Below are 27,701 nucleotides of genomic sequence, written 5' to 3' on the forward strand. Positions count from 1 at the left end.
TCAATTATTATTTTTATCCAGTAAAAAAAAAGTTAAAGAGTTTATATTCTGGATGGCTTTACAGTCATGATAAACATGACAGCAACAGCTTTCTTGTAAGAGGGACCAGAAAGCCTCTTAGGCTGCAAGTCACTAAATCTCTTTGGTAGGGCAACAGTGAAATAAATTGGCTACCATCTGATACTTGTTCAGAGGCTATTGCAAGCCAAAACAAAACTTTGTAAAATATAAGAATCCACAACGGTTTTTCACAGGTGGCACATCAGACACTCTCACCAAATGCACAAAGGAACAAATAATGTGCTTGACTATGGAAAAGAGAACAGCTGAAACTTAAGTTAGAAAAAGACATGAAAGGAATTACAAGCTTTTTGCACAGCGCTGCTGGTGCAACACTGAGGAAACGAAAGAAAGACAATGAAAAGTAGCCAGACCTGATTGAGCAGATGGTAACAGGAAGAGGTGAGGTGCATGAAGTATGATGACAAAAGTTGCCAGAACTAGAAATCAACAGAGACATTTGAAAATTAATACAAAAAAAGTTTACTTCACACAGAAAAGCAAACTGAGCAGAACAGAATCTGTGTGATGCAAGTATTCAGGGCATCTTTTACTAAGGAAACAAGCAGGAGAATACAATCTCTCACGAGTGAAAGGAGCTCAGCACAGACACTACCAAAGCAAAGCAAGCAGGGAAACAATCCCTGTTGTTGAGCAGGTGACACCCAAGTGCTACAATGCATGAACCAACCAACGGCTTCACATGTCTATCTATACCAGTGCCAACACCCCCAGACCTGCGTGCACATCTTTATGCCATGGGATTTTAATTTGGATCTAGGAATATATTACCGTGTCATCATACAGTACTGAGCTATGCAATCAAGGCAACACATTTTGCAACCATGACTACTTCCAGAAACTGATAGCTCAGGTGTAAGAACATCACAGCCCGTTAATGTCAAACACGTACACCTGGAAAGCAAAAGGTTGAAAACTTTCAAAGAAAGGGAAAAGGCAAACAGATGTGATCCTAATGGTGACTTCTGCTCTGTGCAAACACGTAACTGCCTAATGTATTAAAAATATCCAAGACATACGGCAGGAAGTCCTAGAGAAATGGCACCAAAGGTCTTCTAGAAGAGCAATGATTTCTCTGCATTCACAAGATGAGTTTAGACAGAAAGAAACAGAGAAATTCAATGAACGAAAGGACAGAATTTGCCTGTTCACAGCACTGCCAAACTACCAAGAAGCATAGTTTAGTACACCAGAGAGCATGAGAATTACAATTTGCCAGCCATATGTTCTAACTGAATTAAACCTGAAAATGAAAAGCAGAAGTAACAGTGGGGAAAAAAGAACCAAACACTTGGAAGAGCGCTCAGATGCACATCCACCTACACTGACAAGGCTGAAAAGCAGCTACAGGTTTCCTGATACCCATACATTACAGAGAAATGCATAGAACCTCTGCATGAAAAAAGGTGCATAATACAAGATCCAGGTTTTTCATGCACTCCAGATATCTTAATTTGCAACTTGTGTTAAAGCACACAAAGTTTTCTTTCAACTTGTATAGAAAACCTGGAAAATGCTGAAGCACTTCAAGTGCTGAAATGCAATTGTAACGGGGCTTCAACAGCACAACTTGTTACAAACGTGATGCTATTTTTGACAAAACCCACGTATAACGGACTACTTATCGTGTACTTCTATGTGCTCATGAAGCAAAACTGAATTCAGAGAACAAGTCCTGCACATACACTGTCTCCTCGCTCCGTAGGTCACACAGCGCGAGTGGCAGACATATTCCGTGTGCACAGGTTCACTCAGACTGGTTTTTCCACTGGTGTGCGGGGCCCTCTTGCAACACGGAGCTTTGTTTTGTTCAGATGAAGTTTAAACAAGCCCGGGTTTTAGACCTCCCCCGGCTGGCTCTGCTAGCCCAAAGCCTCCCGCGCTACCTCCCCCGGCAGGTACCGCTCGGACGCCCCCAAGGGGTGAGTGGTATCCCACTGTACCTCCGGAGCCGGCGGGGCCCGGCCGCCGCCTCAGCGGGCTGAGGTGAGGGGGAAACAGAGACGCCCTAAGGCCTCGCGGAGCCGGCGCCGGCGCCTCCCCTCCCCCCGCTCCCCGCTCCCCACACGGTGCTCCCGCCCTGCTCCTCTCAACTCCGGCCCACCGGGCGGCCCCGCCAGGTGCCGTGTGTGTGCTCGCAGCTGACAAGCGATTGCCGCGGCGGGGGCCAGGGTCACCTGCGGCTCACCCTCTGCGGGGGCCCCCGCGCCACCACCCCGCGCAGAGGGACGGCGGGCGATCGGTAGCAGGCCTCCGGTGCCCACCCCGCTCCCCATGGGAGGTGTGAGGACATGGCCGCCACCCTGTCCCCCCTCAAGCCGTACCTGGTCTCCTCGGCCAGAGGCTCAGCCCCACTGGGGCCTCCCACGCCCGCCCGCAGCTGAGGCAGCCGCGCGAGGCCGCAGCCTGCGCCCGCCCTGCCCCTCCCCGCCCACCGGCCTATCGGCGACCAGCACCGCCCTGACCGCCCCGCCCCTCCCCGCCTACCAGCCTATCGGCGGCCAGCACCGCTCTCCTTGCCCCGCCCAGCCTGCTCCCCCACAGGGCCCCAGCCCCGGTGCAGGCGTATCGGAGTGCAGCCCCCCCAGCACCGGTCAGAGGAAGCTGTTTCGCCCAAGGTGACCGCAGCCCGCGTTCGCCTGAGTGAGGATGAGCCTGGAAAGCGGCCAGAGCGATGCAGAGGGCGGGTCTGTGGCCTAATCCTGGCGCTCCCCACGGTCACACAGCAGTGGGGCTCGGAAATAAAGCCAGGGGAAAATGAAAGGCCGGGGAGCTGCAGGTCAGGCAGCCTCGGTCTGCGGGGGAGCAGGGAAGTAATCGCGGTGCTCCAAGATGCTCGCGCGCCCAAAGGAAAATAAGTGTGGGAAGTACGGCAGGAAGAGAATGGGGAAGCAGCGGGGCTACAGCCAAGAATCCTCCTTCCCTGAGGATTCCAGGTGCCAGGTATTCCGGAATGCTTCGTGCTATAAAATGTCCATGCACTAACAGCTGCATAAAGGGACTCGCTTGAAGTCACGCATAGTCACTGGTAGATTTAAGCATAGCGCTCAGAGATCTGGACTTCCCACTTATTTTAGTAGCCATCTGGAGGAACAGAAGTAGACACTTCCAAAATTTTTTTCCAGGGGTGCCTGTTCAGCATCATAAGCTTAATAAGGATCTAAATCCAAAGACTGTTAAAGAAAGCCATGCAGTGATAAATCCATTTTCATACCAGTCTAGTCGAGGGGAATTTGTCCTGGATAAAACCTTAGACAAGTTCTGCTATGTTTTTATGCTCAATATGATCACTATTAAATAAATATAACTGACATTTATAATCAGGTATTTGTCATTGCTTTTCCAGTGATAATATTAATTGTGGAGTGAGGAGGGAGGAGGCAGGACAAATAATGGGAATGACAAGTGGAAATTACCTCAAGTGAAGTATTGGGAAAGTCAAGATCTGCAAGTGCTCTCGGATCCTAGACACTTGAAAACTGAAGGAAGTGGAACACAGAGTTGCAGTTGTAACAGTAAACATGATACCAGATGGCTAGAGGAAAGCTAAGAATTCTTCTATTTCCTAGAAATGTTCCATGATTTGGAAAAGCCAAATTAAAACTGTTCTCCAGGAAAATGCAGGCCTGCAACTTTCACCTCAAGGGTACTCTATGAAAAAGAGTGTAAAGTATAAACAAGACATGGATATAAGCAAGATCAAATGTGAGCTTAATATTGGCAGCTGATGCCTGCCTTTTTTGAGATGCTCTATGTGCTGGGCAATGGAAATGTTTCACGGCTGATACCGAATAATGGCTTCAGTGAAATGCCTGAAATGGCAATTATTACTGGTTCTGGAAAAGACTAGGATATAGGAGAACTTCAGTGCAGGTAAAGTACAAGCACAAAGGGGAAACAGCATTGAGCTGAACAGGATGTACTGGGCTGAGGGAGGTTACTGATGACAATGTGGGTTATTATTGTTGGAACTAATCTTTTCCTTTTGAGACTGCTCAAACTACCGTGGTATAACTCTGCTCTCCATTGCTGGTAAAATTCTTGCAAGAATACTATTGAACAGACTAGTACCTGCCATCGCAGAAGAACTTCTACCTGAAAGCCAGTGTGGTTTCAGGGCTAATAGAAGTACCACAGACATGGTATTTGTTCTCAGACAATTGCAAGAAAAGGGTAGAGAACAGAATAAGGGGTTATACGTAACTTTCGTTGACCTCACCAAAGCTTTTGACACTGTGAGCAGGAAAGGCTTGTGGCTGATCTTAGAACGATTAGGTTGTCCCCTCAAGTTCCTGAAAATGATTATTCTGTTACATGAGGAGGCCAAGTCAGGCATGGTGACGCACTCTCTGAGCCTTTCCCAATAACCAATGGTGTGAAACAAGGTTGCGTTCTCGCACCGACCTTATTCACAATCTTCTTCAGCATGATGCTCCAAAGGGCTACAGCAGACCTCAACGAACAAGACGGCATTTATATTCGATATCGTACCGATGGCAGCCTATTCAATCTAAGGCGACTGAAGGCCCACACTAAGACCCTAAACCATCTTGTCCGTGAACTGCTCTTTGCTGATGATGCCGCCCTTGTTGCCCACACAGAAGCAGCTCTGCAGCGTTTAACATCTTGCTTTGCGGAGGCGGCTGAGGTTTTTGGGCTGGAAGTCAGCTTGAATAAGACAGTAGTCCTCTACCAACCTGCACCCCAAGAAGATTATCGCCATCCCCATATTACCATCGGCGAGTCAGAGCTTAAGACAGTTCAGCAGTTCAGCTATCTGGGAAGCATCATTTCCTCGGATGCCACGATCGACAAAGAGATAGACAACAGAATAGCAAAGGCATATAGAGCCTTTGGAAAACTCCATAAAAGAGTCTGGTGTAATAAACACCTGAAGAAAAGTACAAAGATCAGTGTCTACAGAGCCATTGTATTGTCTACTCTTTTACATGGGTCTGAATCATGGGTCATCTACCGTCATCACCTGCGACTCCTGGAACGCTTTCATCAGCGCTGCCTCCGTACAATTCTAAACATCCATTGGACCGACTATGTATCTAATGTCACTGTCCTCGAACAGGCAGGGGTCACCAGCATCGAGGCCACATTGCTGAAACTGCAGCTGCGCTGGGCAGGGCACGTCTCTAGGATGAAGGATCACCGCCTCCCCAAGATCGTGTTTTACGGTGAACTTGCCACTGGTAGCCGCAAGAGAGGTGCCCCAAAGAAGAGATACAAGGACTCCCTGAAACAATACCTTAGCCTTGGCCATATTGACTACCATCAGTGGTCCACCTTGGCCTCCAATCGGGAGACTTGGAGGCACACCATACATAATGCCGCTGACTCCTTTGAGAGTTCACGAAGAACTAGTCTCGAGGAGAAGAGACAACGCAGGAAGAATCGTGTCCCACCTGTTCCACCCAAGGAGACCTTCTGCTGTGCTTTTTGTAGCCGGATTTGCCTATCCCACATTGGCCTTCTTAGTCATCAGCGCGCTTGTAGTAAGCGTGGGTAAATGCCCTTCCCAAATCTTCGTTCGCGAAGTCAAGCCATGATGATCAAGCCATGAATCTTTTCCTTTAAAGATTTTAGAAGAAAAAAATAGGGAAAGAATTACTGCTAAAAAGGAATGACCTGATAGATTGATACATGAGATCATCATATGGAAGTGACTGAGGAAGATGTGATTGCAAGCAACAGCTCCACAATAAGCATCATTACCAATACAATGCAATGGCAAGAAAAGGCAAACACTTAGGACATGTAACTGGAGAGTGAGAGGCAGCTAATCTAGCTTGTGTAGAGATGTCTTGCTAGTTAAGAACAGTCTATTTTAGGAGGTTACCAGAGCATGGCTTGTTTAATTCAGCAGAATGAAAGCTGAGCTAGTTGCCATCTGCCATGGAAAATGGTGTGTGAATTCAAGGGAAATGTGGAATATGAGGATAAAACTGTGTGTGATACTTTTATGCTAGAAAATTAAGGTAAGCACCTAAAAAGGCATCTCAGGTTCTAGAACATCCTTCTGGTTGGAACAGTAAAGACAAAACGCACATTTTAGCTCAGAGTGAACCCTGTGACTTAGTGCTACAACCACAAAGAAGACTGGACACCGTTGCCTGACAAAATCTGTCCTGACTTTCTCTCCTGACTTCCAATCAGGGCAGGTTTAAAAGTCTCCTGCAATGGAGACGTTATAAAGGAGCTTTAAAGCTCACTCTGTACCTTTCACAATATCTTTTTCAGCCACTCCCATGTGCCAGGATATGAGTCTAAATAAAAGTCTGCTCAGCCTATCCTGTTTGACTCATTCAGTGCTGCCATGGCAGCAAAGTTGATGAGCACCTGCAGAACTCAAAACAATGGGCTGCAGCAGCTCTGACCACCTTGGGAGGAAGATGGGGAAACAGTGCTTGAGAGCAACAAGCCTGTTTTAACTAAAAAACTATTTCACTTCTTGTTTTTCCTTTGAGCAAAAATAGGGCATTACTGACCAGTTCCTTTCCACAGATTCACGTGTAAGAGGAAAGGGATTATTTGAATAGCTCTGCAGCTTCAAGTAGAGCCACTCTAGAGCGAGAACTGGGGCAGCAGAGAGGTTTGGGAAACGACCATGCTTATGTACCACTTCCAGTGCAGCCTTAGGACAGCAAGCATGTTCCAAAGATGATGGATGCACTGGGAGCTACCCTCCAAGCTGGGTGTGCAACAAGAAAGATGCATATCCACCCACAGTCAGGACTCCTGGCATCCTGGGTTGTATTAGAAGGGGGGTGGTTAGTAGGTCGAGAGAGGTCCTCCTTCCCCTCTACTCTGCCCTGGTGAGACCTCATCTGGAATATTGTGTCCAGTTCTGGGCCCCTCAGTTTAAAAAGGACAGGGACCTGCTGGAGAGAGTCCAGCGCAGGGCAACTAAGATGATTAAGGGAATGGAGCATCTCCCTTATGAGGAAAGACTGAGGGAGCTGGGTCTCTATAGTTTGGAGAAGAGGAGATTAAGGGGTGACCTTATTAGTGTATATAAATATATAAAGGGGGAGTGTCACGAGGATGGAGCCAGGCTCTTCTAGGTGGAAACAATGAAAGGACAAGGGGTAATGGGTACAAATTGGAGCACAAGAGGTTCCACTTAAACCTGAAGAAACTTCTTCTCAGTGAGGGTGACGGAACACTGGAACAGGCTGCCCAGTGAGGTTGTGGAATCTCCTTCTTTGGAGACATTCAAAACCCGCCTGGACACGTTCCTGTGTAACCTTATCTAGGTGTTCCTGCTCCAGCAGGGGGATTGGACTAGATGATCTTTTGAGGTCCCTTCCAATCTCTAACCTACTGTGATACTGTGACTCTCTCCTACTTTCTGTCCTACAAAAAAGACTGGTCATTGTCAGACTTTCCAGCCCTGCCCCTTATTTCCCGAGGGCCATGCTGCCCTTCTTTCTCTCCAAGCATCAGTCAGCATTCCACTGACTTCAAATTGTCCTTTCCAGTTTCTGCTAGGTCTGCCAACTGCCAGCTCCTCAGATCACATCTCCTGCTTCTGGATTCACAGCCTTGAGGAATGCTGTATTTACCTCAATTTTCAGGGAAACACTGAGACATTTAAGGTGAGGGAGCTCACTGAGAACTGGAAGAGGCATGAGGCTAAATAGCTGCATCCTATTCCATAGTGCTTTGGGATATTTTCCAGGAAGACAAACCCCTGGACCTCATTCCCAAATCAGCACTACCACCCTGGAAACGACAGAGGCCACTGCTGCCTGCTAGACTGCCAGTTCCCCACCTGACAGCAACTTGCCTTCCTTGAAATTGCTCCACAACTCCAAACCTGCTTCCACTTTTGGGAGCTGATGTAACCACTGTTCAGGCTAATGAGACTGTCCCCTTTCAATTTTCTAGATTTACGTAACTCTAGAAATCCATACTTAAGGCTTTATGCTGTTTCACACAGTTCTTGGTCCTAACTCTTACCCTCTCGTAGTCAACTGTCTTAACCACTGAAACCAACAGTGAATGGATTAGTTACAACAGACTGCAAACTTTTAAATACCCACGAATATCTTAACAAAGAGAAACTATGACTAAGTGCCCAGAATACACATTCCAAAAATTATAGGCATATGTAAATATATCTTACAAAACTACTGCTGACCTCAAGTGGTCATACAATATTTCTCAGCTCCTTTGGGTCATCCAGGTGTACCAACAGCCCTGTGCAGGCAAACACCCCCCAAACTTAATTTCATATTTCTTCCTAATTCCCTTATGTATTCCTTAAATATTCTTGATGGAGAAGGAAATCAGTTTCCTACCTGTTTACAAGTGTAGGTTGTAAGTACTTGTCCTGCTGCTGTTTAAAAAGGCTTGGTTTTTGCAAAACAGGTTTTGAAAGCATTAAGTTCATATTTGCTGTCTCATGCAATAAGTCTGAAGCAATTTAATTACATTTAAAAAAGAGATGGCAGGAGCTGAGCTTCACAAGCAGTTCTGAAAAGTTAATCCTTGACTCAGAATCAAGACGAATTTTGTCTTTCACTTGCACCATCACCACTAATAAAGGCTCTATACAGACCTTCTGGTTTCATGCGTTCTGTTGCAACTATATTTCCTTTGAGCCATGATATCCCTATTCTTTACCATTGTCACCAGGTAATTACAGAAAGGAGAGAATCTACTCCCATCTCCTAGAACAGTGCCAGCTCTTCAGGAGAAGCTGAAATAAAAAGCAGCCCTTTCTTATTTAGATAGTGACACCTAGACCAATAGCATGAACAGCTCCCTGGTTATGTTCAATTTGCTGATATAAAAAGAAGAAAAAGCAGGTTTCTTTCAGAGTAAAATAGCTTTTTTAAGTTGTTGTTATCACTCAAGCTCTCTGTAGTACTTCAGGGTGCAGAAATCTAGCTTCCCCGTAAGTCATCCACAGATACAAACCTGAAGTTTTAAAGACCCTGGTATGAGCATTTATGCATATTCCCCTTTTAAAGCCTGTCAAAAGCAGTCCTTCCTTCTCAATTTTCCTTGTTTCCACAATTTTTAAGCTTTTGTCAATAGTGTCACACTGACATTTCCTACAGTTTTTAAATCACATTACTCCATAAAGCCCTTAAAAGCCATCCCAGGGTTACAGCACTGTTAACACCTTTGGGGTCTGAGTAACACACAACTCCACCCAGGTTCAGGCCTTATTCTTGCCTTTTCCAAAGCACTTCTATTGCCAGTTTCAGACTGGTCTCAGGTTCTCACCAATTGTGCCTGATGGGGTTTGAACATTTAAGTTCTTCCCTTGAGGAGAGCTACATGACCTGGCAGCTCCCTCAAAATGAGAATACTGGCAGTTCTAACAGTAGAATCATAGAATAGTTAGGGTTGGAAAGGACCTTAAGATCATCAAGTTCCAACCCCCCTGCCATGGGCAGGGACACTTCACACTAAACCATGTCACCCAAGGCTCTGTCCAACCTGGCCTTTTACACCGCCGGGGATGGCGCATTCACAACCTCCCTGGTCAACCCATTCCAGTGCCTCACCACCCTAACAGGAAAGAATTTCCTCCTTATATCCAATCTAAACTTCCCCTGTTTAAGTTTTAACCTGTTACCCCTTGTCTTATCACTACAGTCCCTAATGAAGAGTCCCTCCCCAGCATTTCTATAGGCCCCCTTCAGATACTGGAAGGCTGCTATGAGGTCTCCACGCAGCCTTCTCTTCTCCAGGCTGAACAGCCCCAACTTTCTCAGCCTATCTTCATATGGGTGGTGCTCCAGTCCCTTGATCATCCTCGTGGCCCTCCTCTGGACTTGTTCCAACAGATCCATGTCCTTTTTATGTTGAGGACACCAGAACTGCACACAATACTCCTAGTGAGGTCTCACGAGAGCAGAGTGGCAGGATCACCTCCCTTGACCTGCTGGTCACACTGCTAGAAAGAAAGTATATGAAAGGAGGAGCAAAGGCAATTTACACACAATCCATATGTGAGACGAAAGCCTCATGTGATCCTAAAATAATATTTTTGGTGCTTTCCTAAGGTCTGTTTCTCAAACACAGTTTTCTGTTCATTTGGGGTACTTGTAAATCGCTCAAATTAGCAAGTACACACGTAACAACACTTGGGCATCTATTTGAACATAATCAACTCGTTTTCAACTCAGGTTGTGCAAACAGTAGCACTGCAAGCCAAGATACATTACTGTAGTAACTTACATCAGCATACAGAAATCATAACGTACAGATTTCAAATGCACCTAATCCCCTTACATTCAAAAATGCTTCCTTGCCATTCTCCTCATCAATAGTCTCTTCTACCACTGTTTTTTACCTAAAAAAAACCAAACATTTTGTCTTCTCTTTTTTGTTGCATGACCACTAGACAAAACATTTTCCATGAGGTAAAGCTTTGGGTTTTTCTAAAGTGCTCAGAAATGCAAAGCAATATATAACTGCTTAATAACAAGAATATTGATGAGGAAAATGCACTTTCATAAGTAGTTGGAAACGGGCAGATTAATATTCCTGCTCTCACAGAAGCAAAAAATTTGCTGCGTTAGTCACATTGCATATACATGCACACTGCAACTGAAGTTAGGAAAAAAAAGATGCCTTGTTAAAAAGCATATTCTGTCACCCTGGATCTCTATTTCATAATAAATAAACTGAATATTGGCTTACTCTTAATATTTAAAATAATAAATGAGTGCATAATGAATAATCATAAGCCAGCATTTTGCATTTTTTAACCATGTATGCGTTTCATCTAATATGGTAATGCTTGGCATGAAAATAACGATAAAAACAAAAGCCAAACCAAAATGCCGTGACTGTGAAACCAAGGAAAAAAGAAAAAGAACTTCACAAATACAAAAACAATTCACATGAAGTTAATGGCCAAAATTCCCAGTGGAATGGAACTGTTGGAGCTGCTTTTCAAAGAAAAGTCACAAGAGATCTTATAGCACAAATATTAAGCAGCTACATAAAGACATCTTTCAGTTCCCACTGTAAACAGAAGGGAGGGAACTAAGGATAGTTGCTCAATACACTGTGTTTTCCTTGACTTACTGTGAAGGGCTATAGCACCTTGACAATTAGGATCACTAGGATGAAGCAGCACCCTAAACCTGATCCATTTCTCCCCTTTGAACACATTAGACACATGACTAAAAGAGAATGCAAAAAAGGGCTGAGACTGCTGTGTAGAAACTGGTGGTGAGACACAGAAGCAGACAGAGCATGAGCTACATGACTTGCAAGAAGCAGAGCCAAGAAGTAATTACCTGATGCTCTCCAGAAAAGCACTGAGAGAAATTACAATGCCATAATGTATACTAAGTACAGTTGATGTGTCCCAGAAAAATTACTTTAGAGAAAGCACACAGTTTTAAACTTCTCCTGGGAATCACTGGGGACAAGTCATGCCTTGTTCCCAGTAAAACAAGGTAATTTTGCTGCCGTTGTTGAACAGAAAAAGAGATTTGAACAACAAGGCTACAGAGAATAACAACTGTCCATGCACACATATTCAGCTATTGCACTCCAGCACCACAGAGTGAATGATATAAGCAGTTCTTTAAAGTCTGAGAATGTTTTATAGGCTTGGCAGCATGCAAAGACTTTTGGGAATTGGACAAGATACTTATGACTATGGAGTTGGAAATCACATTGCTAAAGAGAAGCAGTTGGCTGGCAGCCAGCGTTTGGGTTGGCCACTGTCATCTATAACCTTTGTGACACCCAGAAATGGCCACTTTCAGTAGAAAAGCTGCATCTAGAAATGAAAAGATGAATCTACCTAAGTCAGTCTGAGCAATGAAGAGGGACGGGTATTGGGGGCAACTGCTATTATCACCCTCATCCACATGCAGCCTTTCATAAATAAATACTTAGAAAAGATAAATATCTTCTGAGTCACCCAATTCCTACTTTGGCTTCTCCAATTCCTCTTTCAGGTTGGTATTATTCTGTCCTGACCTCATAAGCTATTCAAACAGTGTTTTGTGCCTTATTGGTGGGATTTTTTGGGGGGAGGGTGTCCCAGAAATGCATCTGCATTTTTGTTAGCTTATTTTCCTTAGAGTTTTAACCCATAAGTCTTGCAGTTAAGAGAACTGAGCCCCGGCTGATGAAAAAGAAATAAAGGTAAAGAAAACAAAAACTTTCATTTCTATCTTTTTAATCTGAATTTCTACAGTTTTGATCCACTGGTGCAGACACCATCTTAACAAAATCTACAAAACTTACTCTGTTATCACGCAGCTTGGATTTTCAGCAATTTAGAAGAGAGAAAGAAAAATACTTTCCAAGAATGATCATCTGAGGGGAAGAAAATAAATCTAAATCTTGTTGGGAAGTCTTAGAAGGAAAAAGCAAACAGCTTGTCACTTGCAAGTAGGGGAAAGTTTTGAAGACCTTCAAGGCAGAAGTCCAGCAGCCATCTCTAAGCCATTTGGTTTTGTGTCTCTCCAGGGGGCATGTGCCCAGTCAAAGTCACCTTTGTCTTGGTTAAGGAGTATCCAATGACATTTACAGGCCTGTTCAAGTAGTTTCCCTTCAGAAAGGTTACAAAATACAGTCTCTTCCTTTGGATCTCTGCATTCAATTCTATGCTGTGTTTTTGCAAAAGGTGGGGGGGGGGGGGGGGAAGGATTAGGTTCCAAGCCCTTTTACCTCTGAATATAGTGCAGAAAAAGACCTGCCTTTATAAATACAACATGGATGCTGACTGGCTAGTGCCTGTTCACCCTAATGAGCTTAAAATCTTATTTGGAGTGGACATCTGTCAAGACAGAAGTGAGGCGTGCAAGTCCTCTTAATCCATTAGCTCTAAATCCAGCAGAGCTTTCACACTCCCTTTTTTGAACTGAAGAAGAAAACCTGACCTGGACTATAGAATGGAACAGTGCACAACCTCAAGAACAGATCTTAGGCAGTGAGCATGTGAGATTTCAAGGCAAAGAGCAATGAAAACTGACAACAAAACTGGGATCATGATGGAAAACTCTTGAGAAACTGGCCTGTCTGCAGTTCGGAATGAAACAGTGAGTTTGACTTTTTCTTTTGTTTTCCCTTGTTCATCTGATTTTAAGTAAAAAAAATACAGCCAAAGACAGAGGCAGGATGGGCTGCACACCTTCTCACAGTGAGATTGCTAATACTATTGCAAGAAGTGGTCTTAGGGCTTTGACTACACCCAAAAGTATTTTGCATATTGATCCTAGAGATAAAGGAATCTCTCTGCTGGTTAAAGGTTCATCTTGCTACAATATTGACGAATTCCCCCACTGTGAGACCCAGGGGAAAGATTACCTAAAGGAAAAGGAGGCTAAACTACCAGAACAGGACAAAAATGATGATTTGCAGTTATCTTCTGAGGCTCATCCAGATCCCCAGATTTCTGAGGAAGACAAGAAAATTCAGAGGACATCCACAGATGCTGAGACTGTGATGTCTGCGCTGATTGAATCTCAAAAGCACATCACTGAGGCCATACAGATCAGAAAGCAAAGCTCCTGTGAATCAGAAGCATCAGCTTTCATTTGGGATGACAAGAATGAAAGCAATGTGAAGCAAATCCCAAAGAAAGGAAAGAAGCAAAAAAATCATAAACTGGCAAAGCAAGGTCGACCTAGTAAAGTTAAAGAGAAGTCCTTTTCAGCCCTGTGTGAGACAGAGAAAAAGGTAGATTTCCCTGAACTGCTTGTTAAGGCTCACCAGAGTGCATATGCCTACTTAAATCCCAACCTCTCCAAGTATGAAACTATACTTCACATGGCCAGCCAGGCTACCCAGACTCAGCTCTTCCTACAGCAGATGGTAAGCTTTCTCCTTCTTCACTACGATGAAATCAACCAGCTCCTGGAAGAAATCACCAATGATGGGGAAAATCTTCTCAGAGATGTAGGTGGGAATTTGGCCTGGCCAGCAGAAAAAGGTGATCTGAAGGAGCACCCTGATCTTCTGCAACAACTACTGCAGTACACAGTCAATAAAATGCAGTTACTGAGTGGGACACTGGCCTCCCTCACCTCCGATGCCCTACAGGAGACGTGCAACTACTTGCAGTCTGCTGCAAACAATTTAGAAGGAAAACTGAAAGCAAAGCAAAGCTTTGATGAGCGACTGCTGCGGACAGTAAGGCTGCTTGAAGCCTCAACAGTGGGATCTTCTCAGTCCCACGGTGATGACAGGACTCTCTATTCTGAGGACAGTGGCATTGGTGTGGACAGTGAATCTCTCAAAGAGTTCAGTGCTCTCAGCCAGCATGGAGGACAAGGAAGCTGTGATCCCTATACACACGGGAATCTGTCCCAAAAACACACCAGAACAGTGGAGCACACACATAATAGTACAGTGTCACCAGGCACAGCCACATCCCGCGGCTGTGTACTTGAAAGGCATTTTAAAGATACAGTTTATTCATCCACGCAGAGTAAGGAAGCAACATCTTGTCAGGGTGGAGTACCAGGAGGCATTTCTACCATGCCCCAATGTGCAAACTTGAGCAAAAGCCATTCCTACAACTCCTTCCAGTCTGACTCGACTCAGGACGGTGATAATTTCAAAATCTGCGACTCAACAGATTTTCCTTCTGAAGATGAGGATGAAGAGAGCACCCTGGGGGAGGATGACAACACAAGTTTATCAGAAATGGGGAAGGATGCTTTGCCAAGGAGGCCCCTGTCTTCACCTGCAGTCACTGATAACACACAAAGGCAATCCATCAAAAGGACAGAGAATGTGGAGACAGAGGAGATTATTCTGAAGATGAAAGATGCCATCAGTGAAAAAATCAAGTTTGTCCCAGCTAAATCTGGGTGTAAAGAATGGATAGAGGATGACAGTGGAAGAGCAGTCCGAACAACAAGGCCCAGTACAGCAACGGGCAGCCAAAAAACCGTCAGGAAACAACGACGTTCCAGGTCAGAAGAATCCCTCAGAAGCCAGGCAGAGGACCCAACCCTCTTAGAGCTTCAGAGAACTCAGAAAGAGCTCAGCAAAAGGCTGGAAATGTTTTATGGAAAGGATACAGATAACAACCCAGAGCCCTGGAAATCAAGAACAGCACTTTGTTTGCAGGAGGAGCAAAACACACCTAGGTCCTCTAGCAAACTGAAGGCGTGCCTCTCAAAAAACTTCAGCATCCTGCCTAACCAGGATAAAGTCCCTTTGTTCATGGTTGACCAAAATCCTGGCCATCAGCTGGATGAAGAAAAAGGCAGGAAGCCTTTGAGAGCTGCTGTGCCTACCCAAGAGGTATCAGGAGGCAATGAAAAGGAGCCTCCTGGAGCACAAATGCTCAGTGGCAGCAGCTGTGCCCCCCGCCAGTCTGTCAAAAAGCTTATTGAAACATTCAGTCCTGTTGACACTCTTGTGAAAGATGCACATTTAAGATCTTTAGGACCAATAAAGTGCATCAGAAAATTTGGACTTCCAGTCATCCCACCCACCCTTCCCTTTCAGAGAGGCCTGGCACCTTTAAATCTTAAGCATCGTATTTCACCAGTAGAAGACACAGACCCTTCAAACACTAGTGGAGTTTCTTCTAGCTTTCCAAATGCCTTTCCTCCTGCACCAGCTGCAGAATTAAGCAAGAAGGACACAAAGGAAGAGACTGATGTAGACACTGAGAACTTGCCACCACCACCACCGGAAATGTTAATGGACACTTATTCTGACTTATCTGAGCCTGAAGAAACTGCAAGAATAGAAGGAAACTTTTCAGAAGATGCCAAAAAGCTCACCAAAACAGAATTTCATGCTACTAAGAGATCACAAGTTTCCCCAAAAATGAAAGCCTCCCTTCAGTCCATTGACTTACTGCCAAATAAAAGCCTCAGTGGCCCCAGTGTGACTTCTAATAAGGGTCCAAGGAATACCAGAGCAGGGGACGAGAAAGTGCAGAAGTACTCCCTGGAGCTGAACCCTACCAACATGCACATCCCTAGCCAGGAGGAGATACTGGCAACCCAGAGAAAAGAAGCTGCAGATCTGTACAGGCAAACCCATAAAATTATTCCTCTTCAAAATCCCAGTGGGGTTTCAAAGCCACACAGAAACAGCCCCGAGAGCAAAGAGCCCAATTCACCTGCAACTTCAGTGCAATACCAGAAGCACGGTTCTCCAGACTCACTCAGGAGAAACGAAAAAGGCTCAGCGTTTGCCAGGAGGGTCTCCCCAACAAGAACTCCCTCTCCACCAACTGAGAAACGGGTGTTCAGCCCCCCGGCACACCACAGGCACAGTCTGCAACCTTCTAGCAACCCACAGCTGAGCTCACCCCCCATGCAGAGGAAACCCAGTCCCCCCTCTAGCCCCAGGGTGCCCAGCCCACCCCTACAGAAGAAGCTACCCTCTCCACCACCCCAGAGAAAACCCCTCAGCCCTCCCGTTGGGCACAAGCAGAGCTCCCCAACGCCGCACCGGCCGCTGGGCTCCCCAGCCTACCGCCGAGATGTGAGCCCTCCTTCATTCCACACCACTCCTTCCCCACCAACCTCTCCATCCCGCCCCTACAAGGGACTGAGAGCTGGGCTGGATGCTGGGGATGAGCACCAGCTCTCCTCCTCCAAGAGGAGCAGCAATGTCCGTTCAATATTTTGCCCAGCCACATCTTCCTTATTCGAAGCCAGACCTCCACCAGTACCCATGAAACCCGCTGCAGAGGTGACCAGCCAGCCTGAAGCTTTGCCACTTTCCCAAAAGAGCAATCTGCTTTTCCACCAGCCTGCAGACCGGGCCAGAAAGCTGTCCCTGAGCGCTGCCAATCCTCAGCCATTCGTAAGGAGAAGTTACTCTGACCGTCGACCAGGGGTGCAGTTTCGTCTTCCAGCTCCTGTAACAGCTAGCAGTGAACCCGCACTTAACCAAGCAAGGTAAGAAACTCTCCACTTTAGGCCAAGAAAGCAGAAATACAGCACTGTGTTGGCTGTCTAAACTCCCTATGGGAATTTAATGTTGTTAAAGAGATTGCCCAGAAAAGTGCCCTGTTTATATGCAGGTCACACAAACATCATGTGCAGAACACATGAACACCATGTGCAGATGTTTGGGCAACGGTAACATTGTAGTTGGACTAGATGATTGTTGTAGATCCCTTCCAACTCAAATACTTTATTCTGTTGTCTTGCCCCCAATTTCAGAATACTACCAGTCTGAACCCCTTCCCTTGATTCAGCCATTCCATAGCTTGCTCAAACCTTAAACTTACACACCTGCTGTAACAGGCACCCCAGGAAAAATTCACTATCAGTTTCAGGACACAGAACCCCCCCCCCCCTTATTTACATGGAGGCTAAAGATACCCACACTCAGTTCTTAAAAGCTCTGAAGCAACCCTCAGATTACAAACATCTTTAAACAACCATGAGAAGGTAAGCTTGGACCAAGAGGAAGGGCATCTTTCCTAACATCAGCCTCTAATCCAGTAAATTCTTCAGCCAAAAACATAGAATCATAGAATAGTTAGGGTTGGAAAGGACCTTAATATCACCAGTTCCAAACCCCCTGCCATGGGCAGGGACACCTCACACTAAACCATGCCTCCCAAGGCTCTGTCCAATCTGGCCTTGAACACCGCCAGGGATGGAGCAATCTGTATCAGGGTGTTTCAAATCAGCTGGCAAGAATGACAAACAGACAGTGTGCAGGCAAGGATCTCTATGGATGTAACCATAATAATAATTCCATGTTTGCAACCACTGCTTGCAGAATCTTAAAAGATCCGGGCTTAGCTTTAAATTTTATCTACCACTTAAAAAAAATAAGCACAAAACCAGCCAGGAAACAGAAATGGGTATTTGGGAACACTCAGAGATCAGGGTAACAGCCTGGCAGGACAAAGCATTGTTATTCTAGTTTCTCAGCATCTCAGGATGTTGAAATCCATTAAGCTCTAAGCTACACCAGAGGATTAAGACCCTTCTCAGGTAACCCTTCCTCATGTGAGGACTATTTTTGCTTTTCCCACAGAATAGCTGAAATCACATGAATCATCCCATGAGTAGGGATTGCAAGACCAACCCTAACAGGAGATAAAATTGCACTTGTAAGTGCACAGGCTCTCAGTGCATTGCAAGTACAGAGACAGTCATGGAAACTGAAATTGGGTGCCCAGGCATTCCCTCCCCAAGGACCAAAGTTTTCCACACTGAACATGCTGAACAAAACATGCAAAAAGACACTAGGAAATGCATTCCTAGTTCTAATATTGCATTATATTCTGACATTTGAAGATTTCCTAAGACTCCTGTACATTGTTGCTGGGTTTTCTATTGTTGTTATGTACTGTGTAAAGTCAGCATTGCCTACTCCACTGCCTGCTAGCAGAAATAAATCTTTTCAAATGAGGCTTTATGTCAAACCTTGCAAGACAAAAGTCCTGTCAGTTTTACAGATCAATTTTAAAACCAGCCAATTACAAATTGTTAGCTAATTTATGCTTCCTTACCTTCCTATTGTAGTCTGCCAGAGCATACATATCTAAATATTATTTGTAGTGGGGTTTTAATATAAAAAAACTCACTGTAAATAAAATCATCCCTTTCATGAAAAAAATTATATATCCTGGTGTCATGATATACAGCATTCTGGAAGAACAAAATGTATCCAGAGCTAAATTAGTTTACCATTTACACCAACAGACATCAAGAGTAGTCCTACTTTGTTAGTCCAAATTTATATCAGCATAAGCCCATTGATTACCATATGCACTGATTTAAGATGCAATATACTACTACTGTGTATTTTCTTACACTTAAGCTTCCTGGAGTAAACTTTTACAGACCTTGCATTGACTGATCTAATAGAAGTATCACTGCAAATGTGCCAACAGGCAGAGAAGGACCATTTTAAGAATCAACATGTGGCATCACTGCTGGTTGTTTCACCAGAGCAGTTGGCACAGCTGTGAGCACCACATCCCCATGCACAGATGCTGAGCCTTACTCTTACAGGGCTCCTAACAGACAAACTACTGCACTCTGCTCCATCTCTCTCCTTCAAGTTCACCAAGCAGCCAGGGCTTCCTCTGCTTTGCAGCTCATTCAGCTGACAGAGGGAGACTTCAAAACGTCTTCTCAAACCAGATGTTGCATATCTAAACCTCATTCTGGCCATGTTTGTATCTGGTCTCACATCCACAAGCTATTCCCACCCAGCTATCAGTCTCCTTTTCTTCATTCCTTCCCTTGCTCTACCTCTCATTTCCATATATAACAATGTGCTGGTTTTTTTTCATCAGGGGTGTGTATTAGCAGCTTCAAGCCCTAGTTACAGGGGAGAGGGGAGACAGAACAGATCTGCCATATTGTCACTCTTTTATGGCCAGTTTCTCCCATGATCCCAAATTCTGAGATATATCCCTCCACTTTCTCCATACCCAATTAAAACATCTGTTTGCAGAGAAGCAGATTGATAAGATAATCAGGGAGGAGCTTGTACAAGCAACGTGTTTTTCATCAGGCAGCTGAGTCCCCTCTCCCACCTACCCCATTTTAGCAGAAATTCTAAATTACTTTTGGTGAATATGGCTTCCATCTCATTTTCCTAGCTAGCACTGCCAGGCATTAAATGTCAGTATTGTGCACAGATCTGTGTGTCTCCTGCACACTCACTGCTCCACTAGAAGGCAAAAAAGCACTTCTTTCGAAAGCACGTGTTCTGCCTGTCCCATGCTCTAAGGAATATCAGGACTTAAAACATTGTTAGCCCTAACTATGGCTGGAGCTAGAGCTTTTGTTATTAGCCTTAAGGTACCTGGGTGAGAGTTTTGGTTTCAGTGCTCAAGTCAGTACAACTGGTTCCCATTTGGACAGCCCGAGGATGGACAAACTTTGCTGGTTTCTAAGCTTGGTCATTAAACAGCAATCAATGGTTCTTGCCATCCTATTGAGGCATAACATATACAATTGCTCTGCTTGTAGAAATCCTGTTAACCTGTAACAGGATTTCTACATTTGCAGTTAATTGAAATAATATTTCATTGAGACTGCTAATCTTCCAAGAGGTAGAGCAGAGACCAAATATTAAATGTTATTTCCTTTAAGAAACTGTTCAAGGAGGGCTTGAGAATGGATTGGGTTGACTGGATCAGGCCCAAAGTAAGTAGCCCAAGTGAAAACTTCTGTTGCTGGGGGATATTTGAATCTAAATTAGTTTCATGACCAGCTATGTATCATAAATTTCCTCATTCAGCAGCTCAAATCACTTGAGTCCTAGCAGCCAGAATAGCGACATAACAGCTTGTTTGTAGTTGAAAGCTAATTCAGTTTAGCAGCTTATGTACTTAAAATACAGTAATGATTCCCAGATAATTCTGGTATATTTCCCCACACTGATCTTAAACCATTTTAATTAGTTACAGCAACACAGGGCACATTTCAGCAGAGAGGCCCATGGCATAAGCTATTCATGACTAGCTCCACTGCTATAATCAATCTTGATTCATAAAGTCCCTGTGCCCCTAGAGATTGCCAATGTGACCTCAGAAACATCATTTACACTTTGTGCCTCAGTTGTCCTGTCTCCAGAAAGGCAGATTTATACCATCAAAATACCCATCCCACAGTCATGCTGCCATACTCAGAAATCATGGTAACCATGCTAAGCAGATATGTAAAAGAGGAAAGACCTTTCCTCCAGCAGAGTCTGAACCAAGACTTTTCACTAAAATGTGTCACTATGTGCAAGTGAACCCAGATTCACACCCAGCAAACAGACAAAACATTTGCTTCCCAAGAGAGGTTTAGGAGGGAACAGTACAGTGCATTTGGCATCACAAGAAAAAAGTCTGGATGGTGCATATAAAGAGCATGTATACAGGAGGAAACAGCAAGTGACACGGGATCATGCAGCACTTGTGCTTCACGGGTTAATGTGGCCTAATCAGTGCTGTTTTTAAAAAGCCATGATTCATTAGACTCTTAACTTAAGCATCTTTCCTTCTGCAGCTTGGAGGAGAGCCCTAGGAAAGCAAGTGACTCTTGGAACAGCCTCTGCAGTCCTGAAATCAGAGAGTCCAACAGATCTGCTTCTCACCCCGAGCTGTTCATCGTGGGCCAGGGGCTGCAGAGGGACTGACAGCAGAAGCACCCATGAAGGCAGAGACATGAGCAAGGCCAGAGCCCCCACAGGGAAGAAACAGCCTTACGCAAGCCGCCAAAATGTGGCTTTTTTCCTCTCAAGCTAAAAATGTAATGGCATTGGAGCTAAAAACCCAAACTGGCTGAAGAAATCTAATGAAATACCAGAGGGCCAGCTGCTTCTCCTTTGATTGCATTTCATGGTTTAACTCAAAGATCTGCACTGAGCCAAAGAAACACTTTGCAGCTGGGTGAGTCAGAGGCAAATTGGTTTGATAAAGACAGCACCTGTAGCCAAGTCCTTTGTTTCACTGTTTAGGTAAAGTAGTTCAAGAATTATCAGAAATAATCATTATTTGCCATGCTACCTATTCAGGAGGCATCACAATTTTAGTCATATAAAAAATGTTGTGCTGTTGTGACATTTCTGGGGGGGAGGTATCATCCTGAACCAATTGAGTTTTACTGCAAAAACATCAATGACATCAGCAAAGCCACATCTTTAAGTATTTATCAATGTGTAGTGAGAGAGTAAGGTCAAACACAAGTCAAAACAAAGTAATCCCCTTTAAAGGAATAAAATTAGGGATCTTACTCCCTCAAAAAGGTTTTGATCTTCTAAATCACCTTTGATTATCACATAATCTCATCACCTCTAGTTCCCAGAGTACAAGGCTTAGATTAGAGTAGTTTTGTAATGACCCAATCAAACAACATTATAAATCCTGAGCCACCTAAGGACATGTATCTTTTTTCCTTATAAGAGAATACTACCATAGAGAATCCTGTTGTCCCCAAAGCATGTTCATATTCTGATTTATGCAGTTTGAGGGATATATTGCAATTCCACAGAAGAGCCCAGACAGGTTCTTGTTAATAAAAACCACACATTATTTAAAGTCCATTAATCCTAGGGTTTTACAGCACCCACTGGAATACAGGCTCAAAATTTACTGGATCTTGCTCACCTAACTGATTTATCATCATAATTAAAATTTAGTTAATCTAATTTTGCATGTTTTCATATGCAACTTTAGTGCAGAACAAGATCCAGAAAATAAAGAGCATTTGTAGTCTTATTTTGGTAGGAATAGTTTCAATTTCTCCTACAGTTTTCATGATGGTGTATCTGGGGCACTTCACCTTCACACATGATTTTTAACCCTTCCTGCCCACCTTCATGATGGGGGAACTGAGGTTCATCTTGCATTGTATAAGGGACCCCTTTGGATGCTGAACTACTGAGTTTTAATCTAGTGCCTTAATGACAACCATCCTTCAATAAGCTCAGTGCCATTTTAAACCACAGACACAAGGAAACCTTAATTGCTATGTCTAAGGTGGGTGTTTGAATATGAAGAAGTAACTCGCAGTTAATAGATGCATTGGATTGTCAGGGGTTTGTGAGCTTGAGGTGGGAAAGCAGCCAGCCATACCCATAGTGAACAGCAAGGAGATGTCAACAGATCCACCTTGTAATCACACAGGCAGATGTACCATCCCCTCTCAAGCTGGAAAATCTCCAGGGAGATACTGCAAGGTTTACCAGCAGGGCCAGTCTTTCTCATCATCAGAATTGTAGTTCTCTCCCTACCGCATGAAAATACAAGTACATTCTTGCAGCATTTCAGATTGTCTGTTCTACTGGCAGTAACCACCAGAACAGAAACAAACCAGAACAAAACAGCAATAAACTGGCACTTTGCATGCCTAAATGTAGCTTTGAAGATGAAAACATAACAGAGTGGGAGGACAGCTTCTGCTCAGCTACTACAATCATTTTCTTTCCTCAGATTTCATGCTGAAATTTCCCAGCACTATGATGGGTAATGAAGTATTTATTTATATCCACAGGCACAGAATTCTGTGGTGCAAGGCTTCCAGCAATCAAGCTGGAAGCCTTCTCACATTTGTGCTAGCTGGATATGGAGTAAGACAAAGTATCTTTCCCCAAAACCCAGGCTCCCTTCAGGATGTGGTACATGAGCTGGCATCCTAACACAGCATCTCTACCACTGAGGCCATGGTTGTCAGGAGGCTTATTGCAAAAACAACCCTGCCTAAACACTGAAGCTGATGAAGGATTCTGATGCTGCAGCAAACTTAGCACTGTACTCAAGAAACAGAACTTCTGTGGGAGCAATCTACAAGTTTGTAACACGAACTCATGACTACATATAGCAAACTGATTCTCTTCGGTACAGTTAATGTACAGGACTCCTGCAAATAAGGTATTTACCTTCAATTTGTATTGCAAGCATGAAATTAAGAGTAACTGTAGCATACAGGAAATGATGGTTTGGCTCATCACCTTTTGGAAAAAAAATATATATTTTTTTTTACATATATCAGTTTTTTTGGACAACACTTCCATTTTTCACGAATACAACATTTATGGAATACAATTGTTTTATAAGACCATATTCAGCTTTAAGATTTATTTTTTACCTGATGTAAATAAATCAGAGTTTTTATATGCATGGTATGAGTTTGATCTTCCTTACAATTCTGTGTGCAACCATCTTAAAACCTTAGCCCAGTGTTAGCGTTCTTGATTCCTTCCTTAGTACCCTAATTAGTGCCACTTGCTATAAAAAATTTGCTACCTTTTTCCCACCCCAGTACAAGCTTCTCTTGTTCTGTGTTTTACTGGTAGATCAGTTAATCTAGGTTGCATTTCCATTAAGCAAATAATGGCTTTTAGGCTGTAAGATCCCACCTGGACACTGACAGACCAGAACACAGGTCAGCTGAGTTTCCCCCCCTCCCCTGCCCTAAGCTTGACCTACCTGGCAATTTTGTACTCAGTTCAGTAGAGCTTCTATGTACAACCACAGCTACCTCAAGCACAGGGCAGGGGGTTTGTCCTATGCATTAAAATCAGAGCACACTCACTGCAGTGGAGTCTCATTGCAGAGGGGTGGAGCACAGAATGAAGCAGTATCCCCTTGTCAGCCAGGGCTTCATAGCCTGTTATCTTAAGTTTTCCACCTCAGATTTCCTTTTCCTCCTAAATTTGCACACAACTGAGCCAAGATGCAAGCTATATCTATATTTAGTTTAGTAAGCCAAGCACTGACAGTACTCCAAAGCATCAGGAGGACCATGCATCATCCACGCTTGCCTGAAGACTGATAAATGGTTCTCATAGGAAAGAGCAATAACTTTAAGGACCTCCAAACAGCGGGTGTACAGGTAGGTACAAAGTTTCACTGCCTTTACTATGATCTTTTAAAAAGACCTGAGGCAATATGGGGATGCAGAGGCAGGTAAATACGTAATTTATTTCCCTACTTTTTTCTTCAAAATTAGGGAAATTTTGGAAAATCCAAAAGGACACTTTCACTGTCGCCATGGCAACCGTGTAACCTCACGGAACTGTTCTTCCCTGCAGTGTGCTGCTCTGCCTGGGCTTTATTAAGCCAGTTAGATCCATAGCTCAGCAAACACACATGGCCACATGAAGTGGGTTTTTTCCCTTCAGAAAGCCTAATGAACGCACCACATTTCTTCACTTGCATCAGAAACTGGCAACTACACATACTCTGCTGCCAAAACAGCAGAGTTTTACAGTTTGCACAAGTCTGCAAAGTGTTTTTCCCTGAAGCAGAGGAGCAACAATTGTTTTTCCCCAAGGTGGAGGAATAATGGCAGTGGCAAACGGAAATGCAAGTTTAAAAGATTCAGATTATTACGAAATGAAACTGTTAAATAATCCCTTGAAAGGCAGCAATGCCAATGATCATGCAGTCCACCGAGAGTCAGAGCTGAACCCAGAAGTGCTTGTTCCAGCTATGCAGGAATTCATTATGCTGGTAAGCTCTGGCTCACAGCAATAAATTACCACATAGCTCTGGGCTGACTGGCACCCAGTCTGCAGTATAAATAGATTTGAGAATCCCTTCTCACCTGTCATTGGCCTCACAGTCAACTCATCCTTCTGCAAACAAGTTACAAACAACACTACTTGCCTGCTGTCCTGGATAAATAGACATATACATGCCTTTTCTAAAGCAGTGGAACTTTTCTCATGTTTCCCCTTCTTATACATAAAATCACAATTGGAGACAGCTACGAGCCAGAATGGACTCAGACTGCCAAAGAGCGAAGCTTTGGAATTTAGGCCAAGTTTTCCTTGTTCATATCTATGTTAAGCACAGAATACATCTAGTAAGACAACTTTAATCTATACAGGACCTTTGGGTATGTTGCCCCTCAAACATGTGCGTAAATAACACCATTGTAATGACAAATAATCAGTATCAGCAGCAAACAACACGAAGTAATGGCAAAAGGCAAAAAAGAGGGCTTGTGAGGAAAAAATATGGAGGAACATATTGAAGCCTCATTGGAGTTGCACTGAGGAATACTTTAGGCCAGCACTTACTGGGACAAGAGCAATCTCTACGTTTAGAAAAAGCAGCTTTCTACAGCTGTGCAACAGGAGCTACTGTCAGGCGTGGGCAGGACCAGAAGAGGTGCATGCTGTTACCATTACCTTTAAATGGAATATCACTGCAGGATCTCTGGAGAGTGAAAAAACAGCAGCTGCTGGGCTGTGCAAGGGGGTCCCACGGCTGCAGAGGTCCTGCTCCTACCAGAGCCATTGGGCTGGCTTAGCTGGAGGGCAGCTGTTCCCTGGGGAAGCAGAAGCATATTTGGTTTGTACTGGGTGATACCAACAAAAACCTGCCAGAATAATACAGCAAGTAAAACAACAGAGATCCTAATACTGGCACAATTTTATCCCTAGGAAAGTCATCTTACTAGTATGACCAATTTCCCTTCTTGATACAACACAGAGGGGCTGTTTGTTGCCAAAGTTACTTAAAGGTTCAGGTCAACCCTAGCTGACTAGAGATGTTTTCACCTCTGCCTGTATCAAAGGCAGTATGAAAGTATCAGGATTCAGTGTCAGGTGTCAGAGATTTGGTAGCAATGCAACCACTAATATTCCCATCATCACTACTTATTATGGATGAAAACAGCCACCTCCATGCAGCCCCTCTCCCTCTGCAGCAGAGAGAGACTTCAGCACCTGGCTCCAAACCCACCTCTAAACTGGGCAAGAGCAAATTCTGACAGAATCTCTTTATTATGCTCCATGACCCAGCTGCATCTCTCCCACAACAGCTCCCTTCAAGTGCATTCTTTACTTCTCTGCTCCACCTCTCAGCAGCAACACCATGAGGCAGCATCAATACTATTTACAACAGGAGCCTTCAGCCTCCCCACTGTACTTTGGCTCCGTTCTTCCTTCCTTACCCTGCCTCCCTGGCCACTGTCCCAATTTGCCATTAATTTTTCAACCCCACCCCCAAAGTCTTCTTGGCACTGCCAAGCTCGTGCATTTACATCCCTGCAGGGGTTTGAGGCTGTACCTCCAAGAAGATTTGGGGTCCAGCTAACACATTTGCACAGCACAAGCAAACCCTGAAGAGCAGACAAGCCATGCCAGCAAGGCACATGCTTTGTCTCTTGGTGGGAAGAAATGCCCATTTGAGGAGATGATTAATTTTGCAGACTGGATTCAGAGTACCCGGCACCAGTGTCTCTGCTCATGTAACTCCAGAGCTCTGATGACCCTTAGCACAGGAAGGTGGCACAAGACCACTCTCTCCCTAATCGTCAGGGAAACATAAGCTTTCTTCACTCCTGTGTGGCAGAACCCATGTTACATTTTATCCCCCACCTTCTCTTGATGAAAACTTCAGCAAGCAAGAGGAACCATCTCTGACAGCCAGGGTCTGTTCTGGGGCTCTGGCAGGGTGTAGGCTAAGAGTAAGCCAATGTACAAAATGGCCATACATTTCTTTTGCTGTACTAACCTCTGTGGGTTAGCAGCTGCACATTAAATGCAATAATCCAATTCATTACACTGGCCCTGCAAGGGCAGCTTGCAACCTCGTCTCTGGTGAGATTTCTGTCATCAAGCTATAACAAAAAAAAGTTAGGAAAATTAAATATTCTTACCAATACTGGAGAAAGGTCCAACACTGCTCTGCTTGCTGTCTGTATCCCCCAAACCCCTCAGTAGCTTCTTAACAACTTTTGAGACATTCACCTGTGCAAACCTGTGGCAAGAGAGCTCACCTGAGCTGATTTAACCATTACCCTGAATTAACCCTCTGGTTGCCACTGCAGTCATACCTTCAGCTAAACTTGCTCTCCCTGTGGTTGGAGAGGCCCTCTCATGAGGAAAGTGTTTCAGCTCAAGAGTTAAAAAACCTCGAACACTGAGACACAAACTAGTACTGGTAGGCAACGCTTTATTCACCTATTATTTTCTAAGTATGTCTATAAATACATTATTTCCCAAAGTTACCAACTGAATTTACACAACAGGGGTTTTATTTTGTTGGTACCTGTGCAAGCTTCTCAGCAAACATGAGCTCAGGATATAAAAATTTTGAAAAGTACTTTATTATTATTATTATTATTATTGAATTTTTTAAAAGCCAAAATCAAAACTTGCCATGGAAATCTGTAACTATAAACTCAGCAAGGTAAATTGCACCAGCAGCTACTAGAGACTTGTAAAGA

The 27,701-nt window shown here is 44.2% G+C and overlaps 2 protein-coding genes and 1 long non-coding RNA gene across 5 annotated transcripts in view; 1 reads left to right on the forward strand and 2 right to left on the reverse strand.

Moving 5' to 3' along the window:
- CLIP4 (CAP-Gly domain containing linker protein family member 4) overlaps positions 1-27,086 on the reverse strand; it is a 54,739-nt gene extending 27,653 nt beyond the window's left edge. For 2 of the 3 annotated variants that reach the window (XM_061350551.1, XM_061350552.1), the window contains exons 1-2: positions 26,987-27,086; positions 25,657-25,796 (exon numbers count right to left, since the gene is read on the reverse strand). The gene's annotated coding sequence lies outside the window, so the exon portion shown is untranslated. Of the gene's footprint in view, positions 1-2,405; positions 2,493-25,656; positions 25,797-26,986 lie in introns of those variants that run through there. The other variant, XM_061350550.1, reaches the window with a different exon arrangement.
- LOC133210762 (uncharacterized) lies at positions 12,083-16,847 on the reverse strand. Its single transcript, XR_009725003.1, has 4 exons — positions 16,733-16,847; positions 12,822-12,964; positions 12,322-12,669; positions 12,083-12,199 (listed from the first exon to the last, which is right to left on the reverse strand). It is a non-coding gene; the product is annotated as an uncharacterized LOC133210762 (long non-coding RNA).
- Positions 12,954-21,550, forward strand: PCARE (photoreceptor cilium actin regulator). The gene is made up of 2 exons (XM_061350442.1): positions 12,954-16,952; positions 21,027-21,550. The coding sequence occupies exons 1-2, from the start codon at positions 13,198-13,200 to the stop codon at positions 21,154-21,156; spliced, it is 3,885 nt and encodes a 1,294-aa protein (XP_061206426.1). The 5' UTR covers positions 12,954-13,197; the 3' UTR covers positions 21,157-21,550.
- Positions 27,087-27,701: the final 615 nt, after the last annotated feature.

Source organism: Neopsephotus bourkii, unplaced genomic scaffold (assembly GCF_033783945.1).
Source record: "Neopsephotus bourkii isolate Nb327-2 ecotype Australia unplaced genomic scaffold, CSIRO-AGI_Nbou_v1 NB_518, whole genome shotgun sequence".
Lineage (NCBI taxonomy): Eukaryota > Metazoa > Chordata > Aves > Psittaciformes > Psittacidae > Neopsephotus > Neopsephotus bourkii.